Genomic DNA, 20,898 nt, shown 5'->3' on the forward strand with positions numbered 1-20,898 from the left:
TATTTTTTGATGGAGACCAGGGAATTTGTGATACAATTATGTTTAGATCAACCAATTCAATGAGGTTTCAGGAAAAACAGGAGCATTGTTTTCCTATAGCAATTACAAACATTTTATAATGTGTATTTATAACACTCCCCTACCCTCACCACCTACCCCATGTCTATTTCCCCCATTACCTCCTTGTATTACCTATTTCGGTTAGTGACATACCATGTCTCTAAGCCAGTATTTTGCCAAGTATGATCCTGAGATTGAAAACTTTGGCAGAAGTTGGTACTTGTTAAAAATGCAGCTTCCTTGGTCCCTCCCCAACAGTACTGACTAGGTATCTCTGAAGAATGAGGCCTGGGACTTTGTATTTTAATCATCACTAAAGTTTAAAAGCACAGTTTTCTTCAGCTTGTCCTCTGCCCTGTACCCGCTTTGTGCTGTTCCCAAATTCTGAAAAGTCAACCCCCAAATGTCTCTTCCTTTCTGCTTACTGTGTTGCTCTCTTATTAGATTGCCTTTGGAATGTAACTAGATTTTTTTTAAGCTTATTAATTATCTTCAAACCTTCCAGTCTGTCTAATCATATTAAAAAGTGTCTGATTTGGTTACCACACTGCACAAAACCCTTTTATGGTTTCTTTTTGAATTTAGAAGTCTGAAGTTTCAGCCGGTTTGGATTTGTAAACACTTCCATAGTTTAGTCATACTGCCTTATTCAGCCTCCACCAAAGAGGCTGAGAGATCTCACAGTCCCTGCTGAGGCCTTCCATCGACTTCCAGCAGCATTTCTCAAATGCCAGTCAACAGGATTACCTGTGAGCTCATAAAAAATAAAAGTAGTGATTCTCAAAACATTAACGGCCAAAAAAAAAACAAAAACAAAAACAAAAAACAAAAAAACAAAAAAACCAAGAGCAAAAACAAACAAACACACAAAAAACCTGGAGATTCATGGACCTGAGACTTTGAGATTTTCATTCAGTAAGACTATGATGGGGCTCAGGAATCTGCATTTTAATGAGCATCCCAGACAACTCTGATGTTGGTGATGGATGGACAACATTTTGACAAATGCTGACCTAGAGCCTTTGCTTGCTCCTGGTGAGCTGGTATGCCTACTAGACTCTAGAGACCCGAGTCTTTCTTCTGAGATGCTCAATTCCAGCCAGAGGGACTGGGATTTCTTCATTTTACCCAGGCCACAGCTCACTCCTGAGAGGCCTGAGTACTCAATGCAGTTTAGAGATAACCTTCTTCAAGACATTACACATTCCTGTTATCTTTATTTGCTGTCCAAGAGGACACATTGGCCATTTGTCTCCCCTGAATACTTATGCCCGTATTATTCTGAGGCTTATTTTTATTATTTTTAATGGACCAATCTCTCGTTATTCTCTTCCTTCTCTCTGTTATACTTTATATCCTTGAATCCTGTCCATCTTCAAGCACTACATCAATTATTACTTTTACCTCTTGACGTTAATTGAAACCTGATACCATTTCCCCAAAGCCTTCTTAAGTGGAGACTCTTCTTTCTTTAACTCTCCACACACCTGGGGATCAAAAGTCTGGTGGTTATCTTTTTATTTTCTTATTGCCACTTCTAGTTCATTTACTTTTCCATGTATATAAAAATAAACAAGATAAATGAAACAAAAAACCCAACTCCTCTGTAGTTCATTCCCTTTGACTGTAGTACCTACCCTTGACGTCTCTTTATTCCTGTTAACTGTGGCCACCCAGGTCACTCCTCTGTCATCCTGACTTAGGGTCTTTCCACCTTAGCCCAAATCCTTCCACCATCCTGGGTACCTTCACTATCCACATGTGTAATGTACTATCCTGGCCTCTCATTTCCTTAACTTGTCTGCCATATGGTTTTCCTATTACTTTAGTCACCCTGGATCATAACCTGCTTCATTTCAGTAATAACACCAATCACCTCATACTCTCTATTAATAAACATTAGTTCTCTAGTCAAAGAAACTCAAGCTCTTTTATTCTCAAAACTTTGATTATTTGACCTCATCCAAATCTTTTAAGTCCAAAAATCGGTCCGCTTTGTGCTTAACTCTACATCCCCCTGCTGTCTTCACTTCCTTCTCTAGCTTTAGACACCATGGCACATCACTTTACCCACTTTTTATAGTATCCTAAACTTTTCTGCCCCACTGCCCTTCTGTCATGCCTCTCTGGGAAAACCTAAACTTTGCTTCATCCAGCTGCCTACCCCTTCCCCAAACCAGCAGCGAGCAGCTGAGCACTCAGCAAAAAACATGCTATTTTCAATCATGTAGTTTAATGCGACCAAGGATTCATGGTTACCAAATTAATTCAGTCTCTTAATGTTTCTCATTAATTCTGTTTTCCCTGGACAGCCCTTTCCTTTTCCCCAGCATCAATTCCAGCCTCTGTGGTCTCAAATCTCCAAAGTCCTTACCTTCCATTTCACTCCTAGGAGACAGTGTACCTCTTACTTCATAGTGTGAACGTGGAGCTGCCCAGTGGAGCTTCCTCTAATTCAGACTCTGCCAAACTTCACAAGAGGTATTCTCACCTGCCCCCCTTCCCTCTTTCCTGTTAACATGAAACAGGTCGTTTGCTGTGATTATCAGTTCAAGTGTGCACTGAGTCCTATCCCGTCCTGCCTACTTGAAAAGCACAATCATTTTTTATTTTTTTCCTGTCTCTTCACCACCTCCCTCCACTGGCTCCTTCTACTTATTATTTAGACTGACTCAAATTTCCCTCTGCATTCAAAAACAAACAAGCAAGCCCTCAAGAGTAAAACAAAAGTATATATATATATGTATATATATATATATATATATATACATATATATATATAAATCTTATATATATGTATATATATATAAATCTTCCTTAACCTCTCCCTTGCTCTCTGCATAGTATCCCCTTCCTTTCCCTTATTTTATTTTTTTGTAAATTTTTTTAATGTTTATTTTTATTTTTGAGAGAGAGAGAGAGAGAGAGAGAGAGAGAGAGACAGAGGGGGAGGGGCAGAGAGAGGAGACACCGAATCTGAAGCAGGCTCCAGGCTCCAAGCTGTCAGCACAAACCTGATGCAGGGCTCTAACTCACGAACTGTGAAATCATGACCTGAGCCGAAGTCTGAGACTCAACCAACCGAGCCACTCAGGTGTCCCATTTTTCCTTATTTTATAGTAGATTTGTCTATACTTTCCATGTCTACTTTCTCACCTCTTACATATTCCTTAGCCCATGGGAAGTAAGTGTTTCAATGAGTGTTTCAAGGAAGAAGCAGGGGTCATCATTGTTAAATGATGTTACCAGGGTGTGTAAAACTGATGAATACTCCTTTAATTTAGGTCTAAAGGAGCCATTGCTTCTTTCACTCAGCATAGTAATTTTGAGATTTATCTCCATTGTTGCGTCTTACCAGTATTTTTTTTGACCGAGTAATATGTATTACTGTGTAAATAGTTCTTTCTTTCTTTCTTTCTTTCTTTCTTTCTTTCTTTCTTTCTTTGCATAAATAAGCCACAGTTTATCAGTTTATCTGTTGATCAACATGGGGGCTATTTCCAGTTTTTGGCTATATGAGTAAAAATACTATGAACATCCTTGTACAAAGCTTTTTTGTGGGCGTATGTATTTATCTCTCTTAGGAACACCTAGGAATGGAATTGCTGGTAGCTAACTTTGTAAGAAATTGCCTATTTTCCAAAGTGGTTGTCAATTTACACTCCCATCAGCAGTGTACAAGAATTTTGGTTGCTCCACAGCCTCCCAATATTTTGTATAGTAAAGTAGGTATCGTAATATTTTAATTTGCATTTTGCTGATCACTGATGGTGTTGAGAGCTTTTCATGTGCTTATTTGTCATCCATATATCTTCTTTGGTGAAGTTTCTGTTCAAGTCTTTTGCCCATTTTTGTATTAGGTTGTATGACATATATTACTGAATAGTTCTTTACACATTCTGGAAGCAAGGTCTGTTTTCAGATATAGATTTTCTGAGTATCTATAATTCACATTTATTTTTTCCTGGTATCTTTTGATGAGCAAAAGCTAGTTTACATCCCCCTTTTTTTTTTCTTTTTTGCCTTTATGATCTATTCTATTTGTGTTCTTTTTTAAAATTTTTTTGCAAGTTTATTTTTCAGAGAGAGAGAGGGCGCAAGCACAAGTGGGGGAGACAGAGGGAGAGGGAGAATCCCAAGCAGGCTCCATACTGTCAGCACAGAGCCCCACGTGGGGCTCAAACTCACAATCCATGAGATCATGACCTGAGCTGAAATCAAGAGTCGGATGCTTAACCGACTGAGCCACCCAGGTGCCCCATATATTGTGTTCTAAGAAATATTCCCTTGTCCAAGGTTGTAATAATAATCTCTTTTTTCCCCCCTAGTAGCTTTATTGCTTTAGCTCTTTTGTTTAGGTCTGTAATCTATCCTCAATTTATTTGTGTATGTGATATGAGATAGGGGTCCAATTTTTGTTTTGTTTCCTTACAATGATACGCAACTGTTCCAGCAGTATTATTTATACTGTATTCATTTTAGTTCCATCATATGGCTGAAGGGTGGGTCCCAATGACTAAGATTCCTTTCCTGGAATATGACTTTTGGGGTTACACTGCCAACTATCTTACAGTTACTTACAAATTTTTATGTCAGTGTTGGCAGGTGATCAGGATTTTAGAAATCACCTTTGCACAGTTCAAGTTTTGACATATTCTTTCTGCAGCTATAAGGGAAATTAATTTGGCAAAGGGAAGATGTGGTCACTTGGATCTCTGAAAACATTAGGAAGACCACTGATTAGTTCTTTAGTTTTACATAGTAGGAATTTATTCCTGCTTATAATAAATTATCTCAGTATTACATTAGGTCAAAGTATACATTGTCTGCTTGGATGCTGTGTCACACTTTGATAGTCTCCCAAATGACCTATTTTTTTTTTCATGTCTTGAAGCGTGGAGAATTCTCTCTAGAGATCTGAATTACGTGCCCTTGCTTGAAATAATAAAACATAGATTCCACAAGTGGGGGAATATGGAAGTAACATTTAAAGTACATTGCAGAGCATGGGTAAATTCATGAAAATGTGAATGAGCTTGTCAAAATCATGGAGCTAAAAGCTGAGTTTGATAGTGCACCAGAACATGGGTAAGGAACACGTGACAACTTGGGTTATTGATGGTTTTTAAATGTTTTTGCTTTAAATGGGAAATGGGTTATTATTTGGATAACTTATATGTTACTTATGTAATCAGCTTTGAATTTTTAAAACATCACTCTGGAAATAATGAATGCACCAGATGAGGGACAAATGCATTCTTTATTTACTACTTTGTTCATCCCAACATCTGGCATAAGATTGTATTTTCATGATTGGTTCCCAATTCTGACTCAGCCATAACTAAACATCTTTTATGACTATTTATAGTGTCATACTTAAGTAAGATTTTTTTTTTAAGTAAGGGTCTTTTAGCCTTAAAAACTGAGATTATTATTTTTTCTGTGGTCATGGGTTGAATTTTTTTAATAACCTGTGTTTTGATCTGTATTTAAATGTCACAGTCTGGAATGAATGCTCCTTCTGGAAGCAGAGACATATGTGAAGGTTTCAGGTTCCTTATTTCTTTACTCGTTCTTTCTGGATTTCATAAAAAAGGTATAAATGAGCAATAAAATAACTTTGTTGGAATGCGATAGAATATTGCACTACCTTTGTTTGTTTTTAAAGGTCACATATTGTACTTAAAAATACGTGTGGCAAATTGCTGTGTAAAATTCAGGTTAAGAAAGGATATGAAAAACAAAAACACTCTCTTTAATCTGAGAAGTCCTGAAGAGTGTAAAGTTTTAATTAAATACAAATTAATTATGAAATATTTTAATATGCAATTTAGGTATTAAATAAAATTAGCATTTTTCTTCCTTAAGTATGTGTTATCAAGTTTCAAGAATGTTAAAAACTTCTCTGATGATTTAATCTGAAATCATTCCTACAGCAAAATTCATAAATAATAAATATTATCTTATTAATCCATATTTTAGTTTAGCTGGGTCTCAGAGCAAGTTAGTTCCTCAGGGAATGTGGTGTTCTTTATAAAAGAAGGTGATGAGATGTAATCTCCAAGGAATTAAATTGTGAAAACAATCTCGGTATTGTACATGCTAATATAAATCTGTTATTCCCTTTCCGCATCTATCACAACACATTTTAAATTGTGGCTGATCTTGTATGCAAATAGCTGTCTTATTAGAAATTGCAGCTCTGTGTGCTCATGTCTCCCTGGATTTCTTGGGAGTTTGCTATCTAACCATCAAAGCAATAGAAATGAATGATGATTGCTGCAAGGCTTTGAAGAACAAAGAAAAGTCAGAACGTTTTAGAGGTTCTAGATGTCTGAGGCATTGACAGTTTGCACCATACACATGAATGGGTATCTCTTTACATCATTTAGAATAGCCTCAATGTGTTTATTAGAAAAGAAAATATTTTTCTACCTTCTTGTGTTTGTCACAGCTAATAAATGTAGAGCATTTGTGCGTGTGTGTGTTCTCTAGGCCTTTTTTGTTTGTTTCAAAATTTGGTAAAATTTTATTTTGCTTAAAGAATAGAATAGAATACATAAAGAATGGAATGATTTCAAAGAATAAAGGTTTAATTTTTGAAATTTTGGTTAAGGATTATCAGTCACTAAAATAATTAGGAACAAAAATTAGGAACAAAAATCAAACTAGCTCCTCTCTATTGTATCTCTTAGGTTGAAATCCTTTTAAAGTTTTTATATTCATAGGTTATATAAACGTAAAATGTATCTATTCACAGAGTATAAGCCTTTATAAAATATAGGGTATCACCAAAAATATTTTGGTATCGCTTTGTTTATTTAAAGTACAATTTAAAAAAAGTAAAATCTAATTTACTTTGGTGGGTAGATTTTCTTTATGGATCCCTTACTTTTTTTTATTTACTACAGGTAAGGAATGAATAAAATACTGGCCTCTAAAGTGTTATCTCTGTTAGGATGTTGGTTTAAATGACCAGGAAGGAATTAAGGGAAGCATAGTGAGTGACCATTTGGGTAGCTAGGCTTAGTAATTTGCTTTTTAAAATTTAAGCTATTCCATGAAGGCGACAGACAAAACTAAATTGAAGGGGTAATAATGCCTCATGTATGTATTTATTTAAACTAACTTCTCTCCTAAAATGGAGTGATATTTTTTCTAGCCCCACATAATCAAGATTAAAATAACTTGACTCCTCCTTGCAATTAATAAATGCAAAATACTATGCAAATGGTTGCTATATGAATAAATTATAATATATCTATTGATATTTTTTATGATGCTTGTATTAAAGTTCTGAATAATCACAAGTGGGAATATAGGATTAGGTGATGTCTTGGTTTTAGTTCTGAAATTTTAAAGTTAAACCACATGGTGTATGAGAAGTGAAGACTTTATTTATTTGACTTTTTGTCTTACCTTGCACATTCCTAAATATTACCATAATATTAAGTATGAAGATTATTATGGATAGAAAAATATTTTTTAACTGAATTTATGTTTTTACACATAAGTGGTAATTATTAATTTGGGGATGCCTTTTACTGTGTTATGGACCACTGTTACGATTGTTCAGTGTGACCATAAATATAAATAAACAATACAGTTTGATATGAACAGATTTCAAAGGCATTTGGCATTTGAGAACCGTAATAATGCTCTTTAGGAAAATTACAGTTTAATAATTTATGTGAAGATGTCTATACATACTTGTTTTAGTTAGGGTGATACTACCTACTGTAACAAACAAATATAAAATGTATAGAGGCTCAAATGCTGCAATGATTCCTGTTGTCACAGCAGTGTGAAAGAAGAAAATAACTTACTTGAGTAGCTTTCCTTCATGCAGTCATTCAGGATCCAGGATGTCATAGGCTCTGTCATCTTCATCAGATTATTTCCAGTAGCACCCTGGGGGCCGTCTCCATTTCAGCCAGATGAATGAGAACACATGGAAAATTTTTATAGGTTAGTTCTAGAAGTAGAAAACTCTAATTTATCTATTTTTTTTGTTGGCCGAACCTCAGTCACATGCCCATAGCTAGCAGCAAAAGGAAAATTGTCAAGTGAGCTCAGGGGAAAAATCAAAAACAAAAACAAAGCAAAAACAAATGTATACATATATTTTAGTAAGCAGCCAGCAATTTTTCCTATAGTCCACCATTCTGGTCATGAAATAGCCATGCACATCCTCTTTCCTGCCTCTTTAGTAGGTTGATCTTAAAGTTTCTCATTTACTGTAGCCGCACAGAGTCAAGGATCAAGCCAGTGCACAGTTCTCCCTCTTAGGTTGGAAGGTGGTTCCTTGAAGTTTACTGACTATGAAATTTTCCTAATGGCAAAGCAGAGGATAACTGCTTCATATCTCCTATAATCACTCCCATTTAGAAAGGGAAGAATGGGAAGGGTGAGAAACAGCAATCACTGACCCAGCATGACCATGAAACCTGCTGTGCACAAGGGTGCATGAGGCCACTGAGAAGGTCCATTGTCCCGACAGAAATTTCTTGCTTGGATCCTAATTATGGTCCTTTTACAGAAGTTCCCTTGCCCATTTTTTCTATGGCTCTCCCTTCTGGATGGTTCTCCTTCCAGGTCACATATGAAGAGGATGTTACAAATCTAGAATTTGCCTTCCTTGGGGGCTGCAATCTGTTGGTTTAAGTTTAGAAGTCTAGGAATTGATTTTCATTCATATACCTTTTTTAGACAAAGTTGGTTTCCTTGTAAATGTAATTCCCTCAGATTTTAGTAACCTTCTTACCATTTCTAGTTAATTCCATGTGACACTGCAATTTCTTTTCCAGACATCTGCTTATTTTCTATGTTACAGAACCCCTGCACTTCTCTGTTTCTACCCAAATACTGGCTGCCTCTGTGATCTGAAACAATAGGTTCAGGTGAGAGGGGAACATCCCAATCGGCTCGCGCTCTCTCTCTCTCTCTCTCTCTCTCTCTCTCTCTCTCTCTCTCTTTCTGTCTTGTTTTTTAACTGAGAAGTCTTTTTTTTTTTTTACATTTATTTATTTTTGAGAGACAGAGAGAGACAGAGAACAAGTGGGGGAGGGGCAGAGAGAGAAGGAGACACAGAATCCGAAGCAGGCTCCAGGCTCTGAGCTGTCAGCACAGAGCCCAACGTGGGGCTCGAACCCACAAACTGCGAGATCATGACCTGAGCTGATGTCGGAAGCTCAACCAACTGAGCCACACAGGTGCCCCTAACTGAGAAGTCTTAATGGGCCTTTATTCTTCAAAGCCCTTCTCACTTTTATTTCTTGCCATTTGGCTTTTAGAAGAATTTGGCTTTTTCAACATTGTTATTCCCCAAATTACCAAGCTTGTTATCATTTTATATTTTTGCTTATGAATTGGCCAGTTCTTGTCTGACCGCATCTTTATTTTGTAGTTCCTTATTAGAAACAGCGAGGAGCAATTTCCAGGCATCATTCAGGGAACAATTAAGTCTGTAATAAATAAACTTCACCAACATATATAAATTCTCAATCACAATAGAATTTCATTCCTCTTTCAGTAGAGTATTATGAAGGTAAACAAGTCAGAGAGAGTATCCTCTTCTACCACAGGCTGACCAAGGTACTATGTTCTCAATATGTACCCTTAAGGTTTGTTGGGGGATAATTTACATTGCAGCCAATTGGAAGGGGAAAGATAATGCAGCTGTCGACAAAGGAGATTTCTAATCTTCGGGTTTGGGAGTGACACATAGTACTTCCATTCATATTCTGTTGGCAATTACTCAATTATATATTTGAAGTGAGGCTAGGAAATATAGTTTAACTCTGTGCCAGGAAGACAAAGGAGAATTTGGATTTTGGTGAGTAGGTTGTAATCTGTGCCACATACATATTTTTTTAAGTTTTCATTTAAATCTAGTTAGCAGTGTAATATTAGTTTCAGATCTGCATTTTAGTGATTTTGGCACTTTGATACAACACCCGGTGCTCATCACAAGTGCACTCTTTAATCGCCATCACCTATTCTGCCCATCCTCCCACTCGCCCGCCTTCTAGTAACCATCGCTTTGTTCTCTATAGTTAAAAGCCTCTCTTTCTTGTCACCCCCTCTTTGCTCATCTGTTTTGTTTCTTAAATTCTACATATATCTGCCACATATTTAAATCCAATAAAAATAATAAGGTTTGAATGTTGTGTTGTGGATTAAATCAAACAGTGCATATAATGTAGTAAGCATGAGAATATTAGTAAATGGTAGTAGTTTATACTGTTTTCAGAAGGAGAGACAGCACTAGAACTCAAATTTAGGCACTTTTGTCAACTGTGTCATGCTTTTTAAAACAAAATGTAAAGTGTCTGAGATTCAAATATTAGTTTTTATTTTGTAACCTGGTAGATAATTGGAAAGAAACATTATGCCAATAGCATGCCTACAACCCCCACCTATCTGAATGAACAGTACATGATTTTCACATTTACAGATAATACTCTCTAATAGTTTGGTTTAATTGAGTATTGATAGTACTTGATAAAAATGAATGTTACCGAGAACAAATAATTGGGAAATTTAATTACCAGCAATTGTATCCTTGATAATTTATTTGGAAGATTTTTGTGTTCTTTATTGATATCTAAAGGGAATAAGTCAAAGACATTTTTACCCATTGCTTTAAAACTGAGTTTTATGGAATAAATTATTCCTGAAGTTTGTAGATAGTCCTTTTGATTTTTTAGGACTTCATCATAATTATTTTCTTTCTTTGCAGCAGGCATTTTGGAGATCAAAGATGGGTAGAAAAGATGCCTCCACTGTAAAACTTCCTGTTGATCAGTACAGAAAGCAAATTGGTAAGCACTGAATTCCCTTTGATACATTCCTGTGAATTAAGATAAAGAAAAAATCAATTATGTGTGATATTAAGAAAATAACTTTTCCCTAATACATATGATACGCAGAATATGAATAATGAAGGACCATATAGTTTTTAAAGAGCAAAAAATAAGTGCAGTCCTGCTTACCAATGAAGAAATACACTTTGTGTACTTGTGATTTTTCTAAGCTCTTATAATTTGTATTAATTTAATAAAAGCAAAAGTACATTGTATTATTATTCTTAAGGGTGGATGCTCTTATATAGTAATTTTTTTATTTTTTTTATTGTTTATTTATTATTGAGAGACCGAGAGAGACAGAGCATGAGCATGGGAGGGACAGAGAGAGACACACACAGAATCTGAAGCAGGCTCCAGGCTCTGAACTGTCAGCACAGCGCCAGACGTGGGGCTCGAACCCACAGGCCGCGAGATCATGACCTGAGCCCAAGTCAGACACTTTACCGACTGAGCCACCCAGGCGCCCCAGTATTTATTTTTAACATTATCATCTATTAAAGCATTTATTTTTATCCATCTGAAAATTTTTAATTTTGTTGACTGAATGGCAGTAATTTGATAAGCTTGAAATTCTTCTTTAAAATTTTACCTTAATAAAATGGTGGACTAGAGAAAAGTCCACTCATCAACTTAAAAATAATAACAGAAAGCTTATCTGTTTTAGACTGTGCTCTAAGTGCAAGATTTTCTACCCATTCTTTTCAAGATTACATGAAGTATTTATAAAAAATTACCTACATATGAAGTCATAAAGTCCACTCAATTTTCAAGAATCAGTATCCTACAACTAGAACTTTGAACAAAGTGTAGTAAATTAGAAATAATTTAGAAACAAATTCCCATCTTGCACTTTTTCTTTTTACCTGTTCCTACTCATTCCCACCCATTCCCACTTCTTTGGAAATAAAAAAAGTAATAATTAATGAAAACCTCTTCTAAATAACTGAAGGATAAACAGAGAAGTTCAAAGAGAAGTCAGAAAATAATTTGAAATTATTCATACCAAAAGAGCAAATACCTATTTCATAAATGTGATATATAAGGTGTACTCCATAAAGATATTTCTATAAAACAAAAGAGATGCAAAATGAAAAGAATATTTAGAATATATATAACCAATGGAGAATTTATATGTAGAAAAATAAAGCCCTACTATAAATAAATAAAGTACTTTGGAAAGCAATAGTAAAATGGGTACAAAACATGAAGAGGCAATTCATGAAAGAGGAAATCTAAATAGACAAAAATAATAACAAAACAAACCACTATTACAATAAAAACTGAAATCAAGAGTCTTGTGAGGGGCGCCTGGGTGGCTCAGTTGGTTAAGCATCTGACTTTGGCTCAGGTCATGATCTCATGGTTTGTGGGTTTGAGCCCCATGTCGGGCACTGTGCTGACAACTCAGAGCCGGGAGCCTGCTTTGGATTCTGTGTCTCCCTCTCTCTCTGTCCCTCTCTGGCTTGTGGTCAGCCTCTCTGTCTCTCTGTCTCTCTCTCTCTCTCTCTCTCTCTCTCTGTCTTTAAAAAATAAATAAACATTAATTTTTTTTTTTAAAAAGAGCCTGTGAAATGATCTAACTTATCTAACTGATAGATAAAAGCAAATTAAAAAACAGTATTTCTAACTACATTCATTCTTCACTTTTAGGATGTTAATAAATCGTGTGGGTTGTTATGTTATTTATGTGTTTAAAAAGAAGGACTAACTTACCAGATTGAAGTCTGATCAAATGGGATGTGCTAACCACATAAAGAGTAACTATATAGTGGATCAATTCACAAACTCTTAAATATACAATTCTTAGAATTTTGACAAGTGTATATACTCATGTAACTAGAAATGCCAATTTTAATAAAAACATTTCCATTTTCTCAGGTATTTCTTCAGATCTGCTTCCAGTCATTCTCTACCCACTTCCATATGCAACTACTGTTTTGATTTCTATCACCATAGATGAATTTTTTCTACTAAAAAAAAAAGGCCTTCTAAGGCTTTTACCGAAATTGAATTTTATCTAATGATCAGTTTTGGAAAATAGACGTTAAAAATTCAGTCTTCTGTTTTATAAACATGGCATATCTTTTCTTTTATTTAATTCTACTCATATTTATTAGAGCCAAGGAAGAATGAGATACAGTAATAAAATTGTGAGGCCTCAGCCTGTTCTTACGCTAAATTGTTCAGAGGGTGCTGCGGTGTGTATTATATTCCCACACAAAGTTCTCTTTCCTGTGTTACTTTCTCTTGAAAGTATAAGCTACACAAGACCCAACTGTCTAACCAGGTTCTTGGGAGATCCATGAGAAGTGTTAGACTGGTTTGTAAACCAGACTGGTGCATGGATATGAATTATCCTGTGTGTACTTTGGAAATACAGTAATCATAATCAAACACAAGTAAAGTAGTGAGGTTATACTTTTGTTCACTCTTTTTAAGGATAATGCTCCGCAGTCTTCAGATTCTCAAACATATAGTACAGGATATTATAATATATATAAGTTTTTTTGTAAAGACAAAGAAATGAAATAGAAGAGATATTGACTAGTTAATTAATATAAACCAATTAGTTAAGATTAAGTAATTAAAAAAAAAAGATTGACTCATTCAAGGATTTTCTCAAGGAAGGATTTTCTAATTTTCTGTATCAGAGTTAGAAAGTACCATAAGCCTGAGCTCATACTAATGATGATAAATCTATCACTGGCACTCTCCCCCCTTAAATGGAGTGCTATGCAAATGTTTCCCACATCCTATCAAAAATGTGAGGAGGGAATCAAGCAGCTAAAATTATCCAATATTTCAGTATTGGTGGTAAGAAAACAAGTATCAATAACAAATCAAATGAGTATTATAGTAGTTTTTTTAACATTGAATTTTGTAAATATTAAAGTTATCAGTAAGCTAATTTAATTACCAGTTAATGAACATTCGCAAAGAATAGCGGCATTATGTATTTTCAGTGTTCTCTTATTACTAAATCTCATTTATATAATTTTTGTGTGGTCACTCAGTAATGGTGTTTGGTGATACCAGTGCTGTTGTTTGAGTGATGGTTTTAGTATCACTGCTTAATATTTATCTTCTGCTAAAAGTTTTATCTTTTGAATTATGTACTAAATGATAGTGATTAATGGCTTTGATAAAAGCTTTCTTTAAATATTCTTTGCTCAGGTAAGAATCAAATGGACTGGCATTGTGACTGGAAACACCTTACAGATACTGAATCTTCACATTAAATGGACAGGGTTTTAATTACTGTAGCATGGGGCGCCTGGGTGGTGCAGTCGGTTAAGCGTCCGACTTCAGCCAGGTCACGATCTCGCGGTCCGGGAGTTCGAGCCCCGCGTCAGGCTCTGGGCTGATGGCTCAGAGCCTGGAGCCTGTTTCCGATTCTGTCTCCCTCTCTCTCTGCCCCTCCCCCGTTCATGCTCTGTCTCTCTCTGTCCCAAAATAAATAAACGTTGAAAAAAAAAATTTAATTACTGTAGCATGATCTTGAAATGTGTAGTGAACTGAGATGAAATAAACTTCTTGCTTTCAAGGCAATAAACCTAATAAAAACTGAATATTCTGAAATATTGCTGACTAAAAGGGGAAATAGTTTAGGTATTATCATTTCTTCAGATATAATATTGTAAAATTGGGTACTAAGATTGCCTAATGTCACATGCATTATTCTAGAAAGAAGTTATTTCAAAATTGGAAGAGAATTTTAAAAATTGCTTTAACAGGTGTGCCCGGGTGGCTCAGTTGGTTAAGCATCCAACTCTTGGTTTTGGCTCAGGTTATGATCTCGCAGTTTCGTGAGTTTGAGCCCCAAATCGGGGTCCATGCTGTGCTGGCAGTGTGGAGCCTGCTTGGGATTCTCTCACCTCCCCCTCTCTGCCCCTCCCCCACACACTCTGTCTCTGTCTCTCTCAAAAATAAATAAACAGGGGCGCCTGGGTGGCGCAGTCGGTTAAGCGTCCGACTTCAGCCAGGTCACGATCTCACGGTCCGTGAGTTCGAGCCCCGCGTCGGGCTCTGGGCTGATGGCTCGGAGCCTGGAGCCTGTTTCCGATTCTGTGTCTCCCTCTCTCTCTGCCCCTCCCCCGTTCATGCTCTGTCTCTCTCTGTCCCAAAAATAAATAAACGTTGAAAAAAAAAAAAATAAATAAATAAACAAAAACCCCACATTAACATAATTAAGATATTTTCTGAATATATGTTATTAAGTATATCAGGCAAAATAATATTTATGTGTTAGGTAAATTATAAAAATACAACTAATTTACTTGTAAATCTCTATTTTCTTATTGGCATATGATATTATAGATTCATTTCTTTAATATGTTCTAGAAAATTGTTAGCCATTGTTTCCTCAAAATATTACTCCAGTTTTCTTCTTCTCTCCTTTTGGGCAAATACCAGAAATTTTATTCTGTGTAATAGGATATGTGCATTTTTAACTGCTAAATTGCTCTCCAAAGTTGCTGTACCATTTTATAGGCCTATAAGCAAAGTAAAGTGTTGTCTATTTCTCCATATCTTTTTGTTACCAGGAGACTTAAAATGTTTGCCAATCTCACGCACATGAAATTGTATTCATTCTTTTTAGTTTTCATTGTGTTACTTGCTGAGGTTAATCGTTTCTTGTACTTACTGAATATATATATATATATATATATACACACACACACACATATAGTTTCTTGAATGAATTTTGTGATAAAGTTGAATGAAATACTATTGAGTTATTTTTATCTTATTGTATTGAGTTCTTTATATATACTGATAATAATCTTCTAGATAATAATTTTTCCATTATTAAACTTGCTTGTTGTTTTGGAAATACTTTACTTGTTTAATGCTACAGCTTTATGATAAGTCTTGGCAAATGGTAGAACAAGGCCTCTCCTCAAACTTGTCTCAATTATTTTTTGTTCTTTATCCTCTTAGGTGAATTTTAAAATTAACTTTACATAGTCATGAAAAAGGCCACTGATGGCCAAATTGGAATTATATTGATTTATATATTATTTTGGAAAGAACTTATGTCTTTATACATGAAATTCATATCAATTTTACCCTTTTAAATAACATATAGTCAATATATTCAATACATTTTCATCATTTTCTTTATAAAGTTATTGAATTTTTTGAGTTAAACAGAAGTGACATGTACTTCAATTTTTTGCTATTATTGTGACTAGAAAATATTCAAGTGGAAATAGAGATATTCTATTCTATACCTAACTTTGAAGAAAATACTTCGTTTTCATTTTGCCATTATGTGTGATGTTAGTTCTAGGTTTTTGGTACATACTTGTCATTGAGCTAAGGAAATTCTCCTTTGTTCTTAGTTTACTAAGAGACTTTTTTTTCCTTTTTTAAAGTAATGAAGTATGAATGTATGAAAGTAATGAATTTTATTGAAGATTTTTTTCTATTAGAGGAATATTATTTGATATTTTGCTAAATTATATGAATAGATTTTTCTAAACTATCTTTACATTGCTTACTTTGTTTTTATTTTTAAAAATACACAATTGATTTCAGTTTACTGGTAATTTATGATTTTTCTAAACATCCTTTTTTATGAATGTAATTGGCATATGTCTCTCCATTCTCTTACCAACTTTGTTTAGTTTTAGGTTGAAAGTCATACAAGATTTCTATAATGAATTGGAGAAATATACTTCTTATATCCTCTGGGATAGGTTATACAAATTTAGAAATAAAACCTTCTAGATTGTTTATACAACACCCTGCGAAAATCCCTGTCTGAGGCTTTTTATTTGAATAGATTTCTAGCTACTTTCTCTCTTCTTTTTTTTTATCAATAGATAAAATAGATCTATTAATAGATCTATAGTTTTGAGCCACTCTGGATAACTTACATTCAGTGGTAAAGTTGAATAAAAGAATTTCAAATATATTCATAAATAGTTGGGCATAAATTTTAAAAATATTTTTTAAGTATCGGGGCTCCTGGGTGGCTCAGTCAGTTGAATGTCTGACTTTGGCTCAGGTCATGATCTCACTGTGGGTTAGAGCCCCACATCGGGCCCTGTGCTGACAGCTCAGAGCCTGGACCCTGCTTCAGATTCTGCATCTCTCTCTCTCTGTCCTTTCCCCGCTCATGCTGTGTCTCTCTCTGTCTCAAAAATAAAATAAACAGTAAAAAATTTTTTAAGAATATTTTTTAAATATCTATCATAGTTTCTATTTTTAATTGATGTTATTTAACTTTATCTTTTTATGAATATTAACTGTGATGTTGAATTTTTTTATGTTTTAAAGAATTAACTTTTATTACTATAGATTCTATTATTCCTTTGTCCATAATTTTACTGTTTATAATTTCCTTCATTGCTATTCGTCTTCTCTTTCTTTTGTAATTGAGTTGAATGCTTTGCTATTTGTTTTTTAAACTTTTTAAAATAATGTATTCATTTAATGAATTAGATTTTTTTCATTGCATTATTGGTATCATTACATTATTTAGAGCTTTCTGAGCTCATATATATTTCATATACTTATGTATTTCATATATATTTATACATTTATGTATTTTTAATTGATTCTTAAACTTATTATTTTTTGTTCAAAGACTTTCAGGGTGATATCAGTTTCTGATATTAAGCTTTTCTCTGTTGCATAATATGTGGTCAATTTCATAAACATTCTGTGCTTGAAAGAAAAAGGTATTCTCTAACATTAGGATGCACTACTGCTTAAGTTAATTGTGGTGTTCAAATGAATGTTTGAGCTGTCTTTCTGTGAGGAAGGAGAATTAAAATATCTTCACTAAGACTATGGAGATCTTAATTGTCTGTAATTCTATTGGTTTTTGCTTTGTATATTTTGAGGCTGTTTTTATTGCATAGCATTTCTAAATTTGTATATATTTCTAGTAATTTCTCTTTTTTATTAAATAATGGCCTTTTTATTTATAAACATGCATTTAAGGTTTTTCTTAGAGTCTTTTGTCTCACATTAATATTGGTAAATGCCTTTCTTTTGCTTAGTATTCTGGTATTTTTTTCCTACTGCTTTACTTTTGTCTCAACTTTAACATTGTTTTATGTTTTTGATATAGCCTAAGAATCTTTGTTTTTGAACAAGCAAATTTAATTCTATATCATTTACTATGAATGAAAAATCTAGATCTACTTGCAGAATTTTATTTCATAATTTTACTTGTGGTTTTTCTTTGATGGTCTCTACCCTAACAGCTTTCCTGAAAAAATTTGGACTTTTTTTCATTGTTGAAAGATTTACATTTCATTTCTCTCTGTCTCTCTTCTTCCTTCCTTCCTTCCCTTCTCTTTCTCCTTTCTCTTTGTCTTCATCTTCTTCATCTTCTTCTTCCTCTTCTTGACTTCCTCAGATTATATTTGTGATATATTTGACTTAATGAAAACTAAAGTCTCTTAATGTCTTTATTTATCCAAAACTATGTAAAGATTTTTAACTCTATATGATTACTCCTTCCTGTTGTTCATGTTATTGTGTGTATTACTTTATTTCTCTCATTTTTAACAGCACAAACTCAATTATTACAGCTATTATTTTTAGTTTTAATTACCAATAATTACTTAGATCTAACTTTATGTTGGCTGTTGTTACTTTTTGTATTTCACATCTGCCTTCTGGTGAAGTTACTTTTGCCTTCATGCAAATATCTATTAGTGACAAAAATTTCTCAGTCTCTGTTTATAAGGCAGTATTGCTACATTGTACTCATACTTGAATTATAATTTAGCTGGGTATGTAATTTTAGGATGATATTTGTATCTGCTCAGAACTTTAAACAATATTGTTTTATTCATTTTCTGTTTCTGGTGTTTCTGATGAGAAGTGTTACAATAGTCTAATTTTAGGTATAGTTTTCATTCCTGTGTTTAAGATTTTTCTTTTTATCTTAAATGTTTTTCAGCTCTAATTTAATGCAAATACTTACTTTTATTTGGTAAAAAGAAAAAAAAAAGACTTAGGATTTGGTGTGCTGCTTCATCCTAAGGATTTTTGTCTTTCTTAAGTCCTAGAAGGATTTCAGTCTCTGATTTTTTTTGTCTTTTGAGTAATGGCTTTCCCTTCTTCTCTCTAATTTCTCCTTCGAGAGTTATTGTTATATATAAATTGAGTGTTCATTTACAATATCCATATCTCTTAAAAATCACTGTTATATTTTCTCTCTCTTTAAATTTCTATCCTATTTTGGGTTTGTCATTTCTCAGATTTATCTTACCTTTGATTAGGGCTTACAAATTATTTTTCTTTCTCAATCATTTATTTACTACTATGTCTAACTTGCATCCATGGGTATATAATTTCAGCGACCTTTTTATCATGTATAAAAGATCCATTTGATCATTTAAAAACTCATTCTTTTTTGTTCCATTTCTTTGTCTTTTCCTCTTTTGTTATTTTAAACACCAATTTTACATATTCTTTAAGATTCTTCCACTATTCCTTCTTATGGTACCAACTTTCCCATTTATTATATTGGTTTATTGTACCTCATGCTATTTTCTTTTTCTTTCATTTTTTTCAACCATTTTATGCTTTATGTCTTCCCTCGTGTGTGTGTGTGTGTGTGTGTGTGTGTGTGTGTTGTGTATTCATCTTCGGTAGAGGGTCATTTGCTTTTGTTTCTGTTTTCTTCCTCTGTGAGAGTTCCAGCAGTCTGAATTGTGAAATGTTCTCACAGAATAGTGTTTAATTTAGCTACTGACAGTAGGGCCTTTATAGATTTGGGACAGTTATTCTAGACTTATTTTTTGGCCTAAGATTCCTGCAATTTGGACCTCACACCTTCTTTTTTGGGACTGATAGGGTTAGGATTTGTATTTCTCACAGGTGACACATCTTTTCTCCACACCCAGAACTTAAAGGAGACAGAAACGATCCTTGCTCTTTCCCCAAATAAGTACGGGTTATTTTTCTGTCTTTTTTGTATGGTTTGGTTAATCTTTTGAGGACCTCAACTTTATCCATGTATTTCAGTTTCAGCTCTTTTCTTCCAGTAGTACTGTACATGCCTATGACTTAAAAGCCCATTTCCAGTCCTCCTGACATCTAAAACCAGGCACTATACATCACCTCCTACCTCCCCACCCAAGGCTATTAAAGGATATCAGCTAGTAGAACTGCCTGTTTTGCTTTGAGTTTTACCTTTGTCTTCCATTTGAACATTTCCATTTTTACTTTTATTATCATAAATATATGTATATGTGGGTATGTAAATATGTAAACCTTCAACATCTGTAGCTTTACACGATGGGCTTTTTACTACTGTTTCTATGTGTTTATGTAAGAGAAGCGTCCACCTCAGCTTTGTCTACCCTATTTTCAAAACTGGAAGTCCTTCAAACATTTTACTTGACTGATAACACATACCACTTTCTTTCTTCCTTGTTTTAAGTATATATACATACATACATACTTTTTGCATCCCTGATGATCACCTCTAATGATACAAGGTACTTATATTTATTATAGTAATCAATAAAAAAATCTCCCTAATTCTAAGGTAATTAAATTCTGTATACCTTTTGTTTAATCTACTCTGTTCATATTAGTCTTAAGTGTTTTATTTCTCTTGAAATGAATGTCTTTAACTCACTTGGAAACTTACTGAAATATACTGTTTAACTTTTCTGAAAGTTTGTGTTTTATCTTGCCTGTGATATTTTTTGATGGTTTCCTTTGATTCTATCTCTGTATCCCCCAGGGAACATTACACATAGAAGTTACTTTAAATAAAAAGGGAAGAAAGAAAAAAAATGTTTGTTTTGGCTAGGTGCAAAATAAGATTGATATGCTTTATATCTTCTACTCAACTACTTTTCTCTCCATACCTAAGCTGTTAATATGATTTTCTGAGAAATTAATTTATATCTTATGAGCAACTTGTTGGTTTATCTTTCTAGCAACCCAAAGCATAGTACTTGTTTGTTAGTACTAAATGTGATGTTAAATG

At 34.0% G+C, this 20,898-nt stretch overlaps 1 protein-coding gene across 6 annotated transcripts in view; it reads left to right on the forward strand.

Moving 5' to 3' along the window:
* The window catches only part of TRIQK (triple QxxK/R motif containing), an 84,092-nt gene that overhangs the window by 33,760 nt on the left and 29,434 nt on the right, over positions 1 to 20,898 (forward strand). For 3 of the 6 annotated variants that reach the window (XM_032591914.1, XM_030304164.2, XM_030304161.1), the window contains one exon: positions 10,802 to 10,883. In XM_032591914.1, the coding sequence (XP_032447805.1) occupies positions 10,802 to 10,883 (82 nt within the window). Of the gene's footprint in view, positions 1 to 8,900; positions 8,961 to 10,801; positions 10,884 to 20,898 lie in introns of those variants that run through there. The other 3 variants (XM_030304160.2, XM_030304163.2, XM_032591915.1) reach the window with 2 other exon arrangements.

This window comes from Lynx canadensis, chromosome F2 (assembly GCF_007474595.2).
Source record: "Lynx canadensis isolate LIC74 chromosome F2, mLynCan4.pri.v2, whole genome shotgun sequence".
NCBI classification, from domain to species: domain Eukaryota; kingdom Metazoa; phylum Chordata; class Mammalia; order Carnivora; family Felidae; genus Lynx; species Lynx canadensis.